The 22,489-nt window shown below is 35.4% G+C and overlaps 1 protein-coding gene across 7 annotated transcripts in view; it reads left to right on the top strand.

The window, feature by feature from the left end:
• Window positions 1-22,489, top strand: part of METTL15 (methyltransferase like 15) — a 224,308-nt gene that overhangs the window by 34,009 nt on the left and 167,810 nt on the right. Inside the window, exon 3 of one of the 7 annotated variants that reach the window (XM_045066109.1) lies at window positions 3,265-3,327. The exons of the other annotated variants lie outside the window; for them this stretch is intronic. Coding sequence (XP_044922044.1) covers window positions 3,265-3,327 — 63 coding nt within the window. The remainder of the gene's footprint in view (window positions 1-3,264; window positions 3,328-22,489) is intronic. 7 annotated transcript variants of the gene reach the window in all.

The raw sequence follows: 22,489 nt of genomic DNA, 5'->3' as shown, positions 1-22,489 counted from the left end.
TTAGATCTAAAGAACAGGAAAGAGCATTCCTGACAGTGAAGAATATGTGAAATACAGTTGTGGGAGGAAGCAGAATAATTTTGAGAAACCTGAAGACCACCAGTGTCGCTAAGGGTAGACAACAAAGAAGAGATGGAAAGAAAGGAAAGTAGAGAGATTGGAAAATGCTAGGCCTGGGACTATGTAAGGATTTTGGTCTTTATTTTAAAAAGTAGTGGGAGGGCGTCTGGGTGGCTCAGTTGGTTAAGCAACTGCCTTCGGCTCAGGTCACGGTCCCGGAGTCCTGGGATAGAGTCCCCCATCAGGCTCCCAGCTCCATGGGGAGTCTGCTTCTCCCTCTGACCTTCTCGCTTCTCATGCTCTCTCTCACTGTCTCTCTCTCAAATAAATAACTAAAATCTTAAAAAAACAAAAAACACAAAAAAACCCAACTGTCTTCGGCTCAGGTCATGATCCTGGAGTACTGGGATCGAGTCCTGCATCGGGCTCCTAGTTCCATAGGGAGTCTGTTTCTACTTCTGACCTTCTCCCCTCTCATGCTCTTTCTCACTGTCTCTCTGGCAAATAAACTAAAAAAAATTTTTTTTCTTAGAGATTTTATTTATTTATTTGACACAGAGAGGTCATAAGTAGGCAGAGAGAGAGGGGGAGGCAGGCTCCCTGCTGAGCAGCCAGCCCTATGCAGGGCTCAATCCCAGGACTCTGAGATCATGACCTGAGCCGGAGGCAGAGGCTTAACCCACTGAGCCACCCAGGTGCCCCAATAAATAAAATCTCTTAAAAAAAATGAAATAAGAAGCAGTGGGAATCCATTAAAACGTTTTTTATCGAAGGTTGTGGGGTAACTAGATTGGATATGGGTTTTGTAAAGAATGTTCAGATTGCCTTGTGGAGAATGAATTAGAAGTGGTAGCCTGGGAATGGTTATGCAATGGTGGATGAAAAGAGACAGTTGGAAAGCAACTGAATTGATCTCATGAGGTATTGGTAGTTTGGACTAGTGTGGTGGCAGTCTAGATGGAGAGAGGTGGGCAGATCTGAGAGGTTTTGTATTTAAAATAAACAGAATGTTGTGAGGAGTCAGATAGGAGAGATGAAGAGTTAAAAGGAGCTGTTAATGAAGCTGTACAGCCTTGTCACTGGATGGATAAAGACTCAATTTTTTTTAAAGGAAGATCTTGTATTTTGTTTTGGATGTGTCTTTAGATCCTTTTTAAACAGCCAAAATGGATTTTCCAGAGCTAGTTAGTTGCATTGTTTGGAAACTTAGTGGAGAGGTATGAACATGAGACAAAAAAGTTTGTCAGATGCATTTCTTATGAAGTCCTTACCTGTGTGATGTAGTCCTTGAGGAGTGTTGTGGTCAAAAGAACACAGTCCAGTAAAAAACAGTTGCTTCAAAATAACGCAAAACCTTTATGCATTTCTTAAAACTGTGAATGGGACTCCTAATTCCCAACAGTACTATCTGATACCTTTCCTATTTTCTGTCTTCCTATTTTCTGTCTGTCTGCAGCTGCTTTTCCACCCCTTTTTTCAAAACTCCTGAAGAAGCTGCCCCTCTCCTCCTATCCAGGCCAACTTTTACACTTATTCCTCCTTTATCTTATTTTTTTTCTCTGCATTATTTTAATTGATGTTATTTTTTCCTGATTTGACAACGTAGGGTCTTCCTTGCTGTGGAGGGTAGGGAAACTAGGAGCACAAAGTCGGATGTTCTTTTGCTGGCTTAGGACAGGTAAGTCAGGGAACACTTCTGGGAACAATGACACATTGATGATTTTTGTTGCATCACCGAGTTTTTAGCATATAAGTAAAAATTGAAGCCATTGGCTTAGATTATTTTGCTTGTCATTGAGTAAATGAGTGTCCTGATCCTTAAATAGCTCTATTATTTAATGGTTTGACTCAAGAAGGTGAACCTAGAAGTGTTGACTTCTGACTGGAACCTATGAGCTAACTCCTAGTTCAAGTCTCAGCTTAGATAATGGTTTCTTTGAAAATGGTTTCTTCTCTGACATTTCATTTCCAGGTTAGGTTCTTCTCCAGTTAGCACTGAACCTTATTTCCCCTTATCATGGCTGTGATTTTTTAATTGCATGTAGTCCCCAATATTCTAGCCTTGGGAGGGTGGAGGACAAATTCACCATTGTATTCTTAGTAAGCACTACCTTACCTTTTATGTAATGAAACTCATTAAGCACTTGTTTAATTTAAGCAGGTATTCTCATACGGCTCATTAGGTTTCATATGTGTATATCAACCATATTTCCTGCTTCTCTTTCTGGTAAAATATATAGCCTTTCTCTTTAACAAACAACATAAAATAGCTATAATCCAGGTTCTTGCCTTATATTATGACTTTGAACTCTTTGCCATTTAATATTTGTAAAAAGTTTGGAGGAAATAAAATTTATGAAGGACTGTACTATACTTGTATTATATTTTCATTTTCTTAAAATTGGTTTTACTGAATCATGTTATTCCACAGATTACTTATATCAAGGGATATGAAAGGTAACACAGCTTTGAAATCCATTGTTGTGTCCACTTCTAGGGATGTAGGAGAATGTAGTTTATTGTGATTTTTTTTAATGATTTTATTTATTTATTTGACAGAGATCACAAGTAGGCACAGAGGCAGGCAGAGAGAGAGGTAGAAGTAGGCTCCCTACTGAGCAGAGAGCCCAATGCGGGGCTTGATCCCAGTTCTCTGGGATCATGACCTGAGCGGAAGGCAGAGGCTTTAACCCACTGAGCCACCCAGGCTCCCCGTATTGTGATTTCTTTATGAGGACTGATAGGGAATCTTTTTCAAGATGTAGTAAGTAGGAAGACTGATTTTGAACAACTATGACTTGTGTATATGTGTACATGTGGGTATTTAATTTTTTGTGGATGGGGCGATTGAGGTGTCTGCATGTTTCTTTGCACTGGTTTCTGGGACACTCATTTGGCTGCGTTTATCAAAGGACATAAACATTCTGTGTTCTGTGTTTTGATTAGTAGTCTTACTACTGACTTTAACTATACTTTTTTATTTCTTCCATCTTTATTACCACCTTAATCCCTTTCCTATCTCCATTTCTTTACTTTCTTACTTTCTGTGCTAATTTATCTTTGTAACTCATCTCAGATTTTCTTTGAATCACAAAGTGTTAAAAATTCCATGTAGACATCTACAGCCTAATGGATCTCTTTTGGCTGTTTGTTTGGGAGCTGACTTCTTCTATTAACTTTGACTTCTCTCACTAGATCCTCTAGGCTCTCCAGGATATTGAGACTGGCTGTGGCCTGTGGAGCACCTCCGCTCTTAGTCTCTATTTTGTGAGTAAAGGGTCTTGTTTGTCTTCCCTGTAGGCAGGAGTCTTTCATTCCTCTTTTCTCTGGTCTTCTACCCGTTCTCCCAACCTCAAAGCATTTTTAAGTATTTTAAAAATAGTTGCCTTTGTTATAACTCTATGATTTAATCAAATGTTTGAGTTAGGTAGAGGTAAATTTTAAACTAAAAGCAAGGAAAGCTAGTTACTTGACTTCTTTTTTATATTATGTTTTGTGGGGTTTTTTTTTTTTTGAAGAACCATTTAAGGCACTTATTTATATTAATTCCAGAAAGGTCAGTAATCTTGGATCACACTAAGGATAAAGTAAATCTGAAAAAAAAATTACAAGAAAGTTCCCGTGGACTAAATATATTTTGATGATTTTAGGCTTTTGTTCATATCTAAATTTTATTTCCATTGCTATTTCAAAGAGTTAGGAGGATGGGATGGTTTCACATAATGAATAGGTATATTTAATTGAACACTTTAATATTAGTTATTTATATCCTCTAGATAGTTTTAAAAAACTAGCATTTTTTATGGTTATATTTGCAAAACTGATTTTAAAGTAATATATTTTCAGTGTTTTGTTAACAAATCAAACTTTTCAATCTATTTCTGACTATTAAACCTTTCTGGAAAGTTGTTTTGTATCCTTCCGGTCATCTAAATTTATCACAGGCCTTTAACTAAGAAGGTTGGTGAACCTTCTTTCCTTTTGATCTTGCATCCTGGCGGGTGCTTGGATATTTCTTCTGTAAGAAAAGTTTTGGTGGATGAGTCAGTGCACTGAGTCATAGGCAGCATGAAGCCTCTAGTGTTCTATACGAACTAATTGGAAACAGTTTCAAAATTAATTAAGGCACAGTTGTCAGCTCAGTGTTACTGATTGACATCCCACCAAAGTATTTTGTCTTTTGGCAACTTGCTTAATTGTTCTTTAGTATTTAGGTTTTTGTTTGGCTTTATGTTTTTTTTTAAGTTTTTTTTTTCTTTTTTTTTTTTTTTTTTTTAATCTGTTGACTAGATCTATAGTTACCATGTTGATTTTGTTAAAGCCCTTTTATGAACCTTGTGTCATTTGTGTTTAATTTCTCACTTGCTTGATGCCTTTTTTCCCTTAAAAATTATTCAATATAATTCATTTTCTTTTTGGCTTGCTAATTTATCAGGTCATGAGAAAAATCTTTTATGCACCACAGAAATTAGTTCATACAGTAATAGTATATTGATTTGTCAAATAAGAACCCCCTCTCCAACTAAACACTATGTTTGATTTGGTAAAAACAACTTGAAAGTATTGCATAGATTTCTTTACATGCATTAATTTGACCTTAATAAATTGATTAAATATGACATGTTCTTGAAAGTTTCTTTTTCTTTCTTGTACTTAGATTTGTTTGAAAGTACTTTCATTTGTATGAAGGATTTTGCAAGGGGGACTTGATTAGGTATTCTTCATGTTTACAGAAGATTAAACAAGAATTCAAGACCAGGAGGAAGTTTTAGCTGAAGAGATCAAATATGTTCTGTGGAGATGATAGAATGCTAAGATGAATTAGTAAAGGGGGAGGAGGAAGAAAAGAAAGAGATTTTACTTACCCATAGTCAGATGTGGAACTTGAAGCCCCGCAAGTTAATAACTTCTTGAAAGTCCTTTGCTGTATCTGTACAGTAAACACCTGAGGCGGTCTATGGCAGTTCTTTAGTGTGCTGTCTCATGCCAGATTTGGGGACTATGCCAAAGGAAGATGTACAAAAAGTATTTGTTATTCAGTAGACAATCTATGTAATAGTAAATGAATTATACATTTTCTAATCATTCCTCCTAACCATTACTTTTGAAGTTATTTCATTGCAATTGAGAAACATTTTACAGTTGATGACATGTCTGTTTAATTGGCAGCATCTTTTCTTCGTAATACATAAGATCAATGCTGCATCTTATAATCAGTATTATCTTAAGATGTGTTGGAATACAGTAGATGGTCTTTGTTCTTCTCACTCCTTAGAAATGTTCAAGAACAAAGGCAGCCATTTAACCTTTTGGTTTTTCTTTCATTTTTCCCTAAGTCTGTTCTAATGAGATGGTCTTTTAAAGATTCAATGGTCAACTAAGTTTTAGAAACGCAGCATAATCTGTCCTCTTGGAGATTCTCATTGTACACTAGCATGTAAGAATTTTAGCCAAAAGAAAAAAAAATATTTTTAACTTTGTTTAACTCATCATTGACCGAAGAATCTCCTGCACTCTGCCTCTTTCTTATTTGTTTGTGCTTGAAGAATTTACTACTCTGCATGTAACTTTGGGAAATGCTGGATTACACACTCTCTTGCCTGGGTATCACCAGTTAAGAATCTAACATTTCTGAAGGTCAACAGATTTCTCTTTTTCAGATTTCCTACCCAAGCTCACTTTACTTTTATGGATTGGCCACACCTTGTTACCAATTCCTTATCCTTTTTATCTTTTTAGTTTATTGAGTTGTGTCTTAGTGTACAGTTTTCCTCTTTGCTAGCAAAATTGTGATATTTGAAGCTTATTAACTGGGTGTTTGAAGTTTTATTAAGGTTCTAAACATCCAGAGAATTCTTGCTAATGTATAAATTACAAATGTCTATTTTACATTTTCTTGCATTTTATGACATCTAGAGGTCAGTAGTAGGTTATAGGAGTTTCATTCATATATCTTATGCTGATCTCTTCAAAGGTATATTTTTCATCTTCCAAGGACTCACTGAAGAGGAGTAAATTTCTATTCCCTGCTATTTTTCTTATTTATCTCTTTATACCCTGACCCTGCCTTTCCCTCCACTCCTCTTTCTCCTTTACTCTGCCCTCCCCCTAATATCTGGACTCAGTTTATTTATCAATTCTTTGTTCTATCAGGATTATTTATTTAATCATGTGATATTTGGTCACTCTTACTCCCAATTATATACTACATTTTAGTTAGTAATATTGCCTCTGGATCCCTTTCTTACCACGTCTATACAAAAGAGCCTATCTGTGGCTTTTTATGCATAAGCTACACTAACTTTTTACCAATCTTCCGGTTGGCCAGTCATGTTTTTTCAATCATCTAGCATTCAGGTATACTGATTTTATTTCAGTGTTTTCCAGTTTCTTCCTTTCTTACTTGTGGTACTTATAGCTATGCCTGTAGTGATCATTCCTGTCAGCAAGTATTCTCGAGTTTGTGGTGAGTTTCTAAAACTGTAGTGGCCATCATGTAGCTTACACCTTAAGTACCCTGTGATCTCAGTGAGGAAAAACCCATTAAGTCATAGTTCACAGCATTCGTTGCATATAAAGGGGACCCAGAGAAGTATAATACTGCATTAAGATTGTGGGAAATGGGATTAGGTATGTGGACTGGTGCCAGATTGTTTAGCAGTTTTACTGCCAGACTAGGATCGCTCTTGAGTAAGGGAATAATATGTTTCATTTTTCCTATTGAGCTATGTATTTAGCCAGAAACTTGAATTTATTTCAGGAAGCTTGATGCTTCATTACCAGCACATCTGTTAGGGTTCAGTCTGTTTTGTGATTTTTTTTTTTTTTTTTTAGCTTTTTCTACTTTGAAGAACCTATGTCATTGGATTTTCTGATGATTAAATTAGACATTGTTCATAAAACATTTGACAAACAGTGCTTGGTACATACGGCGATGACAATAATATGATGACAAAAAGTACTGGAATATGGATGTAGCTGAGATATGTGATGAGGGGAGAGTTGGGGGTGGGAGGTGAAACAGGACAATCTATTCTAGTCCAGCAAGCCTAGCTGGGTAGCAGACATACCACCCCAGGGCCATTCTTGCAGCTTGTATTTTCTAGGTTGGAAGTCAGGCCACTCAGGTTCTATTCCCAACCCTCTACCCTTCACCTTTCCTTCTAGGCTACTATGCCTTCATAGATAAAATAACTGATTTGAGCTAGGTAATTATTAAAAAGTATTATCCTCAATTTAAAATATATGATATTTTTGGGTTAGGCAACTAGTGATTGAGGATAGCTAAGGAGAGCAGGACTATCTCTTTAATTTCATTGTATTGTTTCTGATGGACCACCAGAACCAAAGAGGTGAATAAATGTTGAGGATTCATCTGCCTCCTGTAGAAAAATTATTTTACACAAGAAGGATCTATACCAAAAGAGCACTACAGCAAAAACAGTACCTTAAGGTACATTTAAAATGCATTTGTGTTTTTCAAATTGAGAATCAATACATAAAATTCTGAGGCAAGAAAACATCCCTGCAATTGGAAATGGCTCATTGAGTCAGTTGAAGAATTTAGAGGAATAAATTGGGCAGTATTTGATAATTTTTAAAAAATTTATAAAAATTTTTTTTAAATCAAAAGAAAAAATATCTTTAATACTAAGCATATCATTATAGATGTGAACATGATCTGATTTACCTTAAAAAAATGTTTTACATTAAACATATATCATATATTTTCTATTTTACCAAATAAACTTTAATTACAATTATATTCATTGACTTTAAGTCATTTACATTTTAAGTCCGTCAGTCATTAATAAGATTTCTTATATTTTGAACACCCTTTCTTAGCTTCCCCGTCACCTAATTGTTCTTTTTTTTAAAAAAAAATCTATTTTTATTTATTTTCAGCATAACAGTATTCATTATTTTTGTACCACACCCAGTGCTCCATGCAATCCGTGCCCTCTATAATACCCACCACCTGGTACCTCAACCTCCCACTCCCTGCCCCTTCAAAACCCTCAGATTGTTTTTCCGAGTCCATAGTCTCTCATGGTTCACCTCCCCTTCCAATTTCCCCCAACTCCCTTCTCCTTTCTAACTCCCCATGTCCTCCATGCTATTTGTTATGCTCCACAAATAAGTGAAACCATATGATAATTGACTCTCTCTGCTTGACTTATTTCACTCAGCATATTTGATACTTTTTATACTCCTTACATACCTGAAGTCAGTGCAGCCTCTTCCAATTTCAAATATACAGTTCAGGCCTGTCCTTTCCCAGGATAACATCTCTTGGGCAGGCAGTCTTAAACTCCTTGCCAGATTAAGTTGGAAAGGCTTAATTGTCTCAGTTGTCTTCTCATGCCTTCCAATCTACTATAGTTTGCTCCTTTGTGTTAGATTGTCAACAAAGTAGTGAGATTGGAAGATTTTTAAGATACCTTCCAATTCAGTAATTGTAATATATCAGTATGTACTGATCTTTCTTCAGCTTGGTCCATGTTTCATTCTTAGTGGTTCTTTTGCCTTCTCTTTTCTGTTACTGTCTGTTTCCCTGTTATTATTTCTATGTGGGCCATGGCAATGAGGTGGATTTGTGTGAGAGAGATTATGGGAGCAAAGAATTTGATCAGTATCTTCTCACTAACAACTTCTTCCATAAGCAAACACACAAAGAGGTATCTGTTATTTTGGATATGGAGAAGGAGGAGACAGAGAAAAATAAAAGGTAAGGATACTGAGTTGGAAAAGATTCTTTGGGAATATTTGTACCAAATTTGAAGTGAAGATTTTAAAAAAATAAAGATTCTTTTCCTACATGTATATAGTATGCCTCCTTGGGGTTGGGAGGAAACTAAACAAAACCCCTGACATTTATATAATTTCACTTTAAAGGATGGAATATGTTTTTATTACTTCTAGTGATCAGCAGTTTAGGAATCCTGCCCATGAGGGTTTGAATGTTAAAAACAGCAGAGAATAATTCCTGTCTATTCAAGAGAGTTGAGGCATTAGCCTTACTTTCTTATAAACATTATTTATCAAAGGTATTCTCAGAAGGTAATGATAAACTTGAAACTGTTCGAACCTGTGCTGATACACTCCCACACTATGTTGTTGGAATAGATTTAAGCATTCTTTGTAAACCCATGCCAGAAAGTTCTTACCATTTGAAGTTTCTGCCCTCCGTTGGATTAGGAGGAGGAATTTCCCATCTGTTCAGACAGAAGAACAGCGATCAAAAAATAGATAATAAAAAAGATTTCCCTGTTTGAGATGCGCTTTTTGTGGATAAAAGCTTTTCATTGGAAGGAATTGTTTGTTTCCACATGACAAATATTTGGACCTGATGTTCAAAACAAGTATTTGGATCTGAATTAAAAACAGACTTATAGCTTTCAATATTATACTATATAATTTACTTGTTTTAGTTGGTAGTTGAATTCAAAACCCATTCTTTTGCTTGGTATCTCACCTCCCCACTTCAGAACACATCACCACCTTCTCATCTCTTACCAGGATGACTGCAAGAACTTCTTAATTGGTCAGTTACCTTCAATACATCTTCCACTCTGCTGTTCCATGGATCTAATGTTGTATCCGATCATACCACTTTTCAGTTTAGTGGTCTATAGATTCCTGGCAAATGTACAAGTTCCTTTACCACTAGGCCCATTTTATCTCTTCAGACTCCTGTTCTGCCACATGCTCTACTTGCCTCTCACGTCAGACTTGTGATAGTCTTTATGCCTTTGTTTCTCTATACATACTTCTGTCCCTTCTTTCTTCCATGATGGCATTTATTGCACTATTTATTTCGCTATTCTTTTTTTCAGGGTAACGTTTATTACATTCTTCAAAATTGTTTTCTTACTGGTTTCCTCTTTAAAACTGGGTCATACCTACTCTGTATTTTCCCAACATGGAGCCCATTTGCCCCTCCTTCTGCACCTTATAAGTTTCAGTTTGCCTTTGCTCCACAAAGTTTAGAATCGCATGTGAACTTTGAACTTATGGCTATTCTTTAAAACCCTTATTTCTTGAGTTTTCCCCTGAAAATGAATCTTTAATATCTATTTTTTAACTCCTGTTATTATCGGTCCCACCTTCTTCCTTCAGATTTCAATAATCAAGTACAATTATTTGCCTCTGAGATAGAGAGGGTTAGCCCCTGACATGAGTGTCTGGTTTATTCATACTATATATAACATTGGTTAGTCTATCTATAGTACTGCTTTTATTTCTGAGACTTTTAGATTTTCCTTCTAAATCCCCTTGGCCACACCTGTTACTTTATGTATATTCTTATTAGATAAGTGGATTTGGGTTTAGATAGGTGAAATGAGTGCCCTGATATCACAGAACACAGAAATGATAGAATTAGTTTTATATAACCTCAAAGCGTGTGTGTGTGTGTGTGTGTGTGTGTGTGTGTGTTGTGGTGGTGGAGGTGGTAGTGGTTTTCTGCAACACACTACTGGTTCCCTTCAGGTTTATAAGCATTATGCCTAAGCTGATCTCCAAAAATGTCTTGTAACTTCCACTCTCTTCCTTTTTCATTTCCAACTGGATAATAGAGAAAGAAGTGGGACTCAGGATACAAAATTTTTCTTTCCAGTTGATTTTTAATGAGTTTTGTTTACATATTTAGTGGTAGCCAAATGGTGGTCACATCACATTCTTTTTATAGTTTGATAGTTCACACAGGGCAAAAGGGAAAAAAGTTATGAAACTTTTTTTTTTTTTAGTTCACAGTCTTTAGGGGATGGATTTTAATTTTGAAAAATAATTTTTAAAAAGAAGTATTTTAATGTGTGATTTATACAGTTGGGGGTTGGCTAAATGGAAAGGGAGGAGATGAAAGGAGAGAGGGAGGAATGGAGAGGAAGAAAGAGTGAGAGAGAGAGAGAGGAGCCCATGAAGATATTAGTCTGTTGGTTGCTTATAAGAACAATCAGAGAATGAGAAAACTTCATTTTCCTGTTATCTCAAAGTATTGTCTTGGTGACCCAGTCTACTGAGTGGGCAAAAGAGTGTGCTCAGAACATGATGGAACTGGCATTTAGAAAATCCAACAGATAAAATATTACACCCACTGACTCATGAAACAGAAACAATTAAGGTCCCAATTTAGAATGATTCTGGACACAGGCTCTAATCGTTAAGCTCGTTTAACAAACATCCATGTGGTAGAGTTGGAAGCATGAGCTAAGTGCAGAAATTAGTAGTGCTGGGAAAAGTTATAGTCTAAAATTTGATGCTCGGTTTATCTCCATAAATTGACTCCTTTGCATTTTGGTGTAATATCTAATATCAATTGAAATAATGGAACTGTTTGAATTTTCAAGCTAAGGTTCTTATCTGATGTTTCCATTATTGATTCTTTTATGCATAACTCATGAGTGCAGGGTTTAATCTTAATTTCAGGTAGACATTTTTGTTCATTTGGTTGCCAGTAAATGGAGCTGGAAAGGGAATTAGGAGATCCAACTTGAATTGAAAGGCTAATTCTAGTATAGCAGTTCAGAACACAGGCTGTTGAGCCAGACTGTTTGAGGACAAATCTCTGTTCCTTCTCTTGTTACTTGCTTTATGATTTTAGATAAGCCATTACCTTCCCTTTGCTTCAGTGTTTTCATTTAAAAAAAACCCGATAGTAATAATACCTACCTTATAGGGTAACCAGTTCACCATGAATGTGAATAGTTAGTCGTCCTGCCATCAACTTATGTAATCTTACATGAGTTACTTTATATTCATGGGATTTATTTTATTTATTTTGTATGAGAAACTAAGCTTCAGTTTTCCTTCTAGAATTAATTTCAATGGAATGAAGTAGACACACAATGGCTTATTGCAAACGTGTATACGAAGCGTATAAATTTTGATATTAAATAAATGAAGATTTCTGATCTCAGAAGTCTGTAGTTTCGTATTATGTAACTTTGGACAAATACTTTCTTTAAGCTTTAATATTATGTATAAACTGGGTTAATAAGAGTTATTTCATGGGTTGTTGTGCTCACTTTATGAAATAATGTGTGAAATACCAATTTTTATGCCTGATATGTAGTATATATTTAAAAAATGCTACTTCTCTTAACTCCCTCTTACATACACAGTCTATTTCTCTCTTGCAAAGGAACTTCATTCTAATCTGTGTATTTGTATCGGTGTCTGTATCGCTATGGGATGATTTTAGCGTATGACTTAAGTGAGTTTGTTGGTTGCCAGTGAATTTGTGAGACAAGACTAGGCCAATTTCATCCAGCCCTTTGTGGAAGGAAGAGCCATGTTAAGGTTGCTGAAAAGTAAGAAGCCACAAAAGATAGACAGAAGCTCTTCTAATGGCATTTATTCTAGCAGGATCAGAATTGAGAACACAGGAAAAAAGAATTATGAAACCCATGTTAAGGGTAGCGTGGATCTCTAGTTGTCTGCAGTGCTAATGTAGCATTTTGTAGGAAAAACCAATCCTAGCTCCTTCCTTTCTGATTCCTTTATGTTGTTGAAGTCTTTCTGTGCCTTAGTAATGTACTGTATTTTGTAATTCCCCAATAATAAGGACTTGTAGAATGTACTGCCTTCCAATAAGAATATGAAATTGGGTCTTTACCTGGTTTTGCTGCAGCAAGCTAGGGCTTAGAAAAAACCACCTAATGTTTCTAACATTCACTTACCATTTCAGCCTCTTTCTTTTGGGGATGGAGAGAGGGGGGCAGAGATGGAAATTGGATTAGGTGGTTTAAATATCTCCTAAGTCTAAAATGCTATGGTTTCTACTATTAATCTGAATATGTTATCTTGCATGGTACAAAGTAATGAACCTTAGAGAATGCTACCTTTGTCCCAATAAAAGTGCCTTTAGAGCCCATTCTTGATCTATCAAAAAGCATAGGTCTTGCTACTTTATAGTCTGAGTAATACATCTTTCTCTCTTTAACTTTTTTAATTTACCAGAATTTACTTTGTCTTTTTGTCCCTCCCTTGCCAGGTTTCTGGAGTGGTTCTGTTTGAATGAATAGCTCATAGATGCTCTTAACAAGAGTGAGATGGAGGGGGTAGTGAGACCATAATGATAGGAGCTGGAAATCTGAGTAAAGGCCAAGGAAGAAAGGACAATGCAGAGAAGGGTGGGGCTTGGGGAAAGACTGCCTGAGTTCAAATCCTGAATTCTTTCTGTTCCTCAGTGTCCTTAAGTTCAATGAGGACAATAACTCTCAGAGGACAGTACTAATGAGATTCTGTATTTGGTAGTGATCTTTAGACAAAGTTTGGTAAGCACTAAATAAACACTTGCTAGTGTTAACTATTATGTTAAAGGTTGTAACTAAATATCTTACGTGGTCTTCATTTTTGTGATAAATTTGAATTTCTAGAAACTGGTATGCCTAAATTTGAAGACTGCATATGTATATGTGTAAATTTCCTCTAAGAAGGGTAGTCTGCTGGGAAATACTTGTATGTTCCCATGTGTGTTATTACTCTTTTTTTTTTTAAGATTTTATTTATTTATTTGACAAGTAGATGGAGAGGCAGGCAGAGAGAGAGGGAAGCAGGCTCTCCGCCGAGCAGAGAGCCCGATGCGGGACTCGATCCCAGGACTCCGAGATCACGACCTGAGCCGAAGGCAGCGGCTTAACCCACTGAGCCACCCAGGCGCCCCGTGTTATTACTCTTTAGGGTCTAGAGTGTACCCTAGGGTAGGAAATTAGATTTGGAAGAGACCTCAGAGAAAATCTTTTTTATCCCTTGTACTTTTTAGAAGATATACTCCTGAAAAGGTACCCATTTAGAGAAGTTAGAGAGTACCCAGTTACAGAAGAAGGAAGAGGTGAAGACTTGAAATTTCTAAGACATATATAACTTGGAAACATTCCTATCTTCAGAATAGATAGAATGGTTAAGAATTCATCTTTCTATGATGGCATAAATGCATTTTATGTTTTTAAGATTTCAAAATTAACACATCTCAATGTATTAGGAAAGTGTATCTTTAGTGCAAATTACTGTAATTCTTCCTGACCATGGATATTTACTATAGTAGAATCTCTGAAACCTTCAAAAATAACCTTTTCAAGTAGATAAAAATCTTTGCCCATAAACATTTTGTTATCATTTTGTAGATGATTTAAGTCACTCTTATTCTTCTTTTGAAGTGTTAAAAATTCCCACTGCTTTATTCCCAGGGAAGGGGGAGGGAATAAAACAACCAAAAAACATCTATACAGGTCACTTTCATAAATGATGAAAACTCCAAAAAATAATTTTTGTAACTTGTCAAACTTGTTTGTGGGCAAATTTGTTTCCTCTCTTACCTTATAAAATTAAGTATATCTACTAAAAAACTTACAAATGATAATATGGACAACTGTTTTATTCTATGGTAGTAGAAGTCAGCAAATCTGCTGGTGCCACTGAGAAGATAATGGTCTTTAAACACAGAAAACAACAGAAAATATCCTTGACATCAAGATTCTGCAAAAACAGACCCTTTAAATTATTACTGAAAAACATGGATGTTTAATCTGTGATAGATGCAAGAGAAATGATAATTAGCATTTATTCCTAAAATTATAAATCCTTATTTTCTTATTTCATGAAAAGTATAATAATTCTACAGTTCTGTTCTTGGTAAGTGGTCAAAGAGGAAATGATGACATCTTTCATTTAATATCAGTCTAATAGACTATTTTCAAAATTGCTTATGTCAGATAATATGATTCTAAAATTAATGACCTGGCTTACGTGTCTGAATTAGGATTCTTGTATAATCTGTTTAAGAATGATTTCCTTGATGTCTTTTATAAATAAAAGTACATAGTTATATACTGATCTGCTGAATTTATTCTTAATGTGACCCTGGCTTCGTTTTTTTTAAATTTAATTTTGTTTTGTTTTAAGTAGGCTCCACACCTATGGTGGAGCCCACCACAGGGTTTGAACTCAAGACCCTGAAATCAAGAGCTGAGCTGAGATCAGGAGTTGGAACCTTAAACTGAGCTACCTACGTGCTCCATGAAAACTTTTTTTTTAAATATAGGAGTTGATATATTTAATCATGTCATAGAATTTGGACATATGAAATCAATATGGTTAGTGAGATTTTTGCGATAATTAAATACTAGGAATTTGTAATGTGTGATACAGGCATTTGTAAAATAGTATGATACTGGTAATGATTAACATTGCCCTATTTCTCATATATAGAATGTACCAAATAGACATAATATTAAAATAAGTAAACTAATATTAGAACATTCCTCCCTTTAATAAATCTAGCAAGGCAATAAAACTTCATGATGTAGCTCTTTATCTAGTACAGTGATTCTAAATCCTATCATACCTAACATCTCTTTTTACTATAAGTATTTTGTAACATCTCTTCTCCTGAATATATATCCAAATACAAACAATAAAAAAAGTCAATGTAATATACTAACTTCAGTTTAGAGAAACTTTTTTTGAAGATTTATTTATTTTAAAGAAAGAGTGCATGTGCATGCGTGTGTGAGTTAGGGGAGGGGTAGAAGGAGAGGGAAAGAGAGTCCTCAAGCAGAATCCCAGCTGAGTGGGGAGCCTCTTGCAGAGCTCTATCCCAGGATCCAGAGATCATGACTTGAGCTGAAATCAAGAATCTGTTGCTCAACTGACTGAGCTACCCAGGTGCCCCCAATTTGGAGAAATTTAAAAGGAAAATAAATCATAGTAAATATTTCTTTTAAAATATTTTATTTATTTTATAGTAAGTATTTCTTTTAAAATATTTTATTTATTTTTTAATATAGAGAGGGAGGGAGAGCATGAGAGGGGAGAGGTCAGCGGGAGAAGCAAACTCCCAGCCAAGATGTGGAACTTGATTCTGGGACTCCGGGATCATGACCTGAGCCGAAGGCAGTCGCTTAATCAACTGAGCCACCCAGGAGCCCAATTCGTAGTAAATATTAAGGATCACAATATGTGAATGTTGAAAACAATGATATAGCAAATATTAGGCGTTATGAGATGGAGTAGATCATATGTCATTCCATACAAGAAAGATAGGAAATTGAAAGAGCTGATGTACAAATGAGTACTAGAATAGCAAGTGTGATGTTAGAATAATAGCAGACTATGTTTATTAGTTTTTTATTTAAGCAAAAGGGTAATACCTTTAGCCAAAGTAGGAACACATAAGAAGACAAATTATGTACTATCAAATTGGAGACAGTGATTGGGTCTTATTTTTAATTTATGTGTAATATTAAAATAATTGTCCAGGTTGTGACATAGGGTGATAGAGTAGTGAAATAGAATAGAAAATATGACTTGTATTTATTCTTCTACTTCATGAAAAAAGGAACATAGGAGAGTGATAATTTTTGGGTGGTGATGAGTTTGGTTTAGGGTTTATTGGGTTTGTCCTTTTGGCAGGGCACTGTAATGGAGATATATTCAGCAAGAAGTTGAAAATGAGAATTAGAATTCCAGAAAAAGGTTACATCAACAAGATTTAGTTTTGCAGTTCATTTGCAAAGCAGGGATCATTGAAGCCATAAAATTAGAAAATATTACAGATAAGGGGATACTACTAATAATAAAAATCAACATCATCATCATCACTGCTAACATTTGTTCATATTTATCATGTGCCATGCACTGTACATCTATTTGACATACATTTTCTTATATTTTTCTCACAAAACCCTATAAAATAGGTAAAATTATTATCAACATCCTCTTTTTACACATTAAACAACTGACAACACAGAAAGCTTGCCTTACTTCACATAGCTAGTAAGTGGCAGAGTTTGAAAACAAATTCAGGCAGTCTGGCCCTAGAACCCATTTTCCCAATGACGAAGTCTTGAATTCATTCATTTTGGAGGCAACAGTAATAAGAAATAGCAGTTAGTGAATAGAGTAAATTAGAGTCCATTACACTGTCATGGAAGGCCAAGGACAAGAGAACAATAGTTAATATCACGGAATTCCGAGCATTTTAAAAGGTCATTGGTTTTGGTGATCAGTAAATCCTTGGTAAGTTATCATTCAGTAATATTATAAAGCTCACAAAAATTACCCAAACGTGTGTTTTCTTCAGGCTTTCTAGAAATTTTTAATACTTTATTTATTTGTGAAATATCTATTCTGAACTTTAATATACTTTATCCAGATTGAATTTGAGCCTTAGCAACCATGGTGTAGCCATTCTTTTAATAAATCCTTATGTCATTCTCAAAGGAGATCTATCAAAAATAAGCAGTCTAATTTTGGATTTGTTTGGAGCAGTAGGATCTGTTGAAAACACCAAAAGGAATGATTAAATTATTTCTATATGAAACAACAAATATTACAGAAAAGTTCAGTGTGAAAGTGAAGGAGTTTTAAGTATGGTTTGTACTATGTAGTCCAGAAGAAGCAACTCGTCATTCTTGGGTGTGATAATGAAGAGAGAAATATTCATGTGGGTGTTTGATGATTAATTAGTTGTGTGTAAAATGCTTGAAGAAAAAAAAAAGTATGGCATAAATTTTAAATAATATTATTGTATTCCCAGAATTCTGTCAGGCTTCATGGCTGTCTTCCCACGTGCCCATCTTTCTGTACCTTTTGCCAGAACTTCTTTCCACAGCAGCACTGCTTTTGCTGTCATTTGAAATCTGTCCAGATTTTTTTCTCTCATAACTCTCTCCACATGCTGTTACTTGGTTATCTCATCTTAATAGGATGTTTTTTCTAACATAACTGTATATAAAACTATATATATTATCATATACAATCATCATATACATAGCATATGCAGACATTTTTCCTCACCCTTAGTGAGGAAATAATAAATAATGACTTAGGTAGAATAATTTTGTTTATATAATTTTCACCTAATCACCTGATGCACAAGTGGCTTATTTCCTGGGAATTAAATTACATTTAACTAAAATTTAGTGAGTTATTATTTGTTCTTCAATGTGCATTTCTTTCTATTTTCTGGAAGCCTTTTCTTAATCCATTAGAGTAGGAACCTCTAGTTAAAAACTTGCCACAACCAACATATCTTCTCTTTTATTAGAAAGAGTGATGATTGTATTTTCCAGATTATAATTTGTACCATTTTAGAAGATTTTTTTGCTTGTTTTGCATGTTTGTTGTTTGTTATTTAAGAACCAAGCCCCCATTTTTTTCCTGGTGTGCTTAAATTTATTTTAAAAATTAAATATGAATTTTAGAGGTAACTTTGGAGTCTGAAGAAAATGCAGACATCAAAATATCACATATAGATCTCTTTAAATAGAAACATTAGTTATCCTTGGAGATCAATCTTTGCCAAAATGAAATTACTGTATTTCCTTGGTACTTTATTTTAATAATTTATTACACATACACACACATATACTGTCACTATTGTACCTTTGTTTACTGGCCTAAAACTGAAACAAGCATTTAAAATACTGCTTATCTGTGAACAAAGTGAGTACATATTTCACTCTATACCCTGGTTCTGACCTAACCTGTTTTTTGCATGTTTAATTTTTTATTTTTTATAAACATATATTTTTATCCCCAGGGGTACAGGTCTGTGAATCACCAGGTTTACACACTTCACAGCACTCACCAAAGCACATACCCTCCCCAATGTCCATAATCCCACCCCCTTCTCCCAAACCCCCTCCCCCCAGCAACCCTCAGTTTGTTTTGATTGTGTTTATTCTTTTCTACCCTGAGTTAACAAATTTTGCTGTTGAAAGACACGATCATTAAATAGTAGGAACTTTAAAGATCTTTGCTTATTACAGCACGAATGGTAATGACTAATTATCAAGGCAGGAGTGAAGGTTCGTAAGTTTTGGTAAGTCTGTGAGTCGAGACTCTTCATTGCAAGCAGTAGAATCTGACCCTCACCATCTCATGAGGATAAGGAATTTTCTGAAGTAAAACTGAACAGGTCTCACAGTCAGTAGAAGCACTGGAGAACCAGGTTCAGGAAATGGGCAGAAATCAAGGGAAGCCGAGCAGTGGCAAATACAACCAGCATCATGTCACTAAATAGTCTAGCTATTAGTTCCAGTACCATTGGACTCTCAATCCTTTTGCTGCTGCTAAGTTCTCAACACTTTTGCCACACCTGGATTTTTATCATCACAGATAATTTTTTAACTGTTCCTGACTCTTACTTAGCATCACTCCTTCAGGGTAGTAATGCTATCTGAAAATCCCAGGTAGAAACATAAAATTGCCTAAATCTAGGTCATTTATTGCTGGGAAATGAGAGCAGAAGGGATCATCTGGTTCCTGCAGCTTATTTATGAGGAGATGGAGGATATGTCTTACCAAGAAAGCCCATACAAGGATATTTACTCCCATGGGAAATTTTTTTTGATGCTGGATATTAAAAAAAAAAAAAAAGTCAAATTTGTATTATAATAACAAAACCCTAGAATCTTTCTTAGATGTTATTTTAATATCATGGTGATCTGCTTAGATTTTCTTTTATCCAACATAAGTTAACTTTTAAATGATTTTATATCCTTGTTTTAGTCTTGGGAAACATGGAGAAAAGTTTGTTAGCATCCATCTGTAAAAACCCTTTATGTTCTATGAGACTGTAATGTGCCAATCCAGTTTTTAGAATTGAAGTAAGAGGAAGGTAGTAATGAAAACTCTTTAAAATTTTAAATTCAATGTTTTTCCTACATTTGGAAAAAGATTCTTATACTGGCATCAATTTTTATTCTTCCCCTTTTCTTTCTCTTTCCCCTCCTCCTTTTTCCCTCTCATCCTGTTCCTAGCTCTGTTTCCCTTTGTCACTCACTTATTGAGCACTTGTAAGTGTAGGCATGGATATCTAAAAGAAAAAATAAACAATTGCACCCTCAGCCTCACCTACCCTTGAGGAAGCTCACAGTCCAGTTTAAAACTAGACACGTATGTAAACTAAATCCAAATGATTACTATTATAATTGAGATACGAAAAAATGTTATAAAAATAATAATGAATTTGATAAGTCATGTGGTAGGGCAATTAGAAGCATAATCTCCTTCCTTTCATTTGCTTTTAGAATCAGTCATTCAAGTGATGCTTCTTGTATTTTTTTAATTTTGTTTTTCTAAGAAGTATTTTTATGGTATTTTTTTAAAATTTCTTATTTATTTTCACCATAACAGTATTCATTATTTTTTTCACCACATCCAGTGCTCCATGCAATCTGTGTCCTCTATAATACCCACCACCTGGTACCCCAGCCTCCTACCCCCCGCCCCTTCAAAACCCTTAGATTGTTTTTCAGAGTCATAGTCTCTCATGGTTCACCTCCCCTTCCAATTTCCCCCAACTCCCTTCTCCTCTCTAACTCCCCATGTCCTCCATGCTATTTGCTGTGCTCCACAAATAAGTGAAACCGTATGATAATTGACTATCTCTGCTTGACTTATTTCACTCAGCATAATCTCTTCCAATCCCGTCCATGTTGCAACAAAAGTTGGGTATTCATCCTCTCTGATGGAGGCATAATACTCCATAGTGTATATGTACTACATCTTCCTTATCCATTCGTCCATTGAAGGACATCTTGGTTCTTTCCACAGTTGGGTGAACATGGCCATTGCTGCTATAAGCATTGGGGTACAGATGGCCCTTCTTTTCACTACATCTGTATCTTTGGGGTAAATACCAAGTAGTGGAATTGCAGGGTCATAGAGAAGTTCTATTTTTAATTTCTTAAGGAATCTCCACATTGTTCTCCAAAGAGGCTGCACCAATTTGCATTCCCATCAACAGTGTAAGAGGGTTCCCTTTTCTCCACATCCCCTCCAACACATGTTGTTTCCTGTCTTGTTAATTTTGGCCATTCTAACTGGTGTAAGGTGATATCTCAAGAAGATTTTTTAAAGGATTTATTTATTTTAGAGAGACAGGGAGGAGGAAGTAGAGTGCAGGGGGAGGAGCAGAGGGAGGGAATCTTCAAGCAGACTTCCCACTGAGCATTGAACATAGGGTCTGCTGTGGGACTCAGTATCACAACCCATGAGATCATGACCTGAGCAGAAACCAAGAGTCAGAAACTTAACCAACTGAGCTACCCAGGTGCCCCCCACCACCAGAGATGTTTCTTTTAGAGAGAAATTTTAAAATGCAGAAAAACAAAGTGTAGTACAGTTTACACCCATATTCCCATCCCTCTAAGTTAACTGCTTACCATAATTCCTTCCAGTTTTTTTTTTTTTAAATAAAACATTGACAGATATAGTTGAAGTTCCCTTTAAGAAACATCCACGGTTCCATTCTCAACCCCCTTCCTCAAGAACAACTGTAGTTTGGACTTCTAACCTATAGGCAACAGGAAATCTCTAGGATTTTTTAAATAGGTGAATGATATGCTTCAGTTTGTTTTATTAAGAAGATATTTCAGAAGGCAAAGTGATGGCTAGCTCAAAATGGAGAAAGAGAATAAATGGTAGAATTAATAAAAATGTTTATCATCTAGAAAATGATTCTGAGAATTAACTAAAGCAGTCACTGTCATGGTGGAGAGGAGAGAGTAGGTTTGAGAGTGAAATCTCCGGGTCAATTCAAAGGATTGGATAAGTGGTATCCGAGTTGAAGTTAAGTCTGATGTGAGTGTCATTTTACATGTTTTGAAAACTTCATGGATTCTTTAGATGTTTCTTATCTTGGCTCTTGAAATCTTTGAAAAATTTAGATTTGAAACATTTATGAGGCTTTTTTCTACTTTCCCTCTATAATGTGCATTGTTATTATTTATTTCCTATATGAGTATAGTGATTTGACAAGTTTATATATCCTACTGTGTTCACCGCAAGTTAGCTGTCATTGTCCTATTACACTGCTATTACAGTATCATTTCACAGTATTCCTTATGCTGTGCTTTTTATTTCTATGACTTAATCACTTCATATTGGAAACTTGTAACTCCTACTTCCCTTTACCTGTTTTGGTCAACCTCCCCACCCCCTAACAGAAAGTGTCAGTTTGTTCTCTGTATTTATAGGTCTGATTTTGCTTTTTGTTTGTTTTTTGATTCCATTTATGAGTGAAATCTTATGGTGTTTGTCTTTCTCAGTCCTACTGATTTGAGTGAGCATAATCCTCTCTAGGTCCATCCATGTTCACTCAAATGGCATGGGCTCATCTTTTATATGGCTGAATGATATTCTATTATATGGAGTGAGAGTGAGACCACAGTTTCCTTAGCCATTTCTCTTTTGATGGTTACGTAGGTTGCTTCCACATCTTGGCTATTATAAATAATGCTGAAGTAAACTTAGGAGTGCATATATCTTTTCAAATTAGTATCTTTGTTTTCATTCTCAGTAGTAGAATTTTTGGATCATATGGCTTTTCTATTTTCAATTATTGGATGAACATCCATTTACATTCTAAGTGCAGAAGCATTCCTTTTTTTCTGCAGCCTTGCAACACTTGTTTCTTGTC

This window comes from Mustela putorius, unplaced genomic scaffold, assembly GCF_011764305.1.
Source record: "Mustela putorius furo isolate JIRA1106 unplaced genomic scaffold, ASM1176430v1.1 tig00003859_pilon_pilon_pilon, whole genome shotgun sequence".
NCBI classification, from domain to species: domain Eukaryota; kingdom Metazoa; phylum Chordata; class Mammalia; order Carnivora; family Mustelidae; genus Mustela; species Mustela putorius.
Note: the sequence above shows the minus strand (reverse complement) of the source record. Positions and strands in the feature narration are given on the sequence as shown.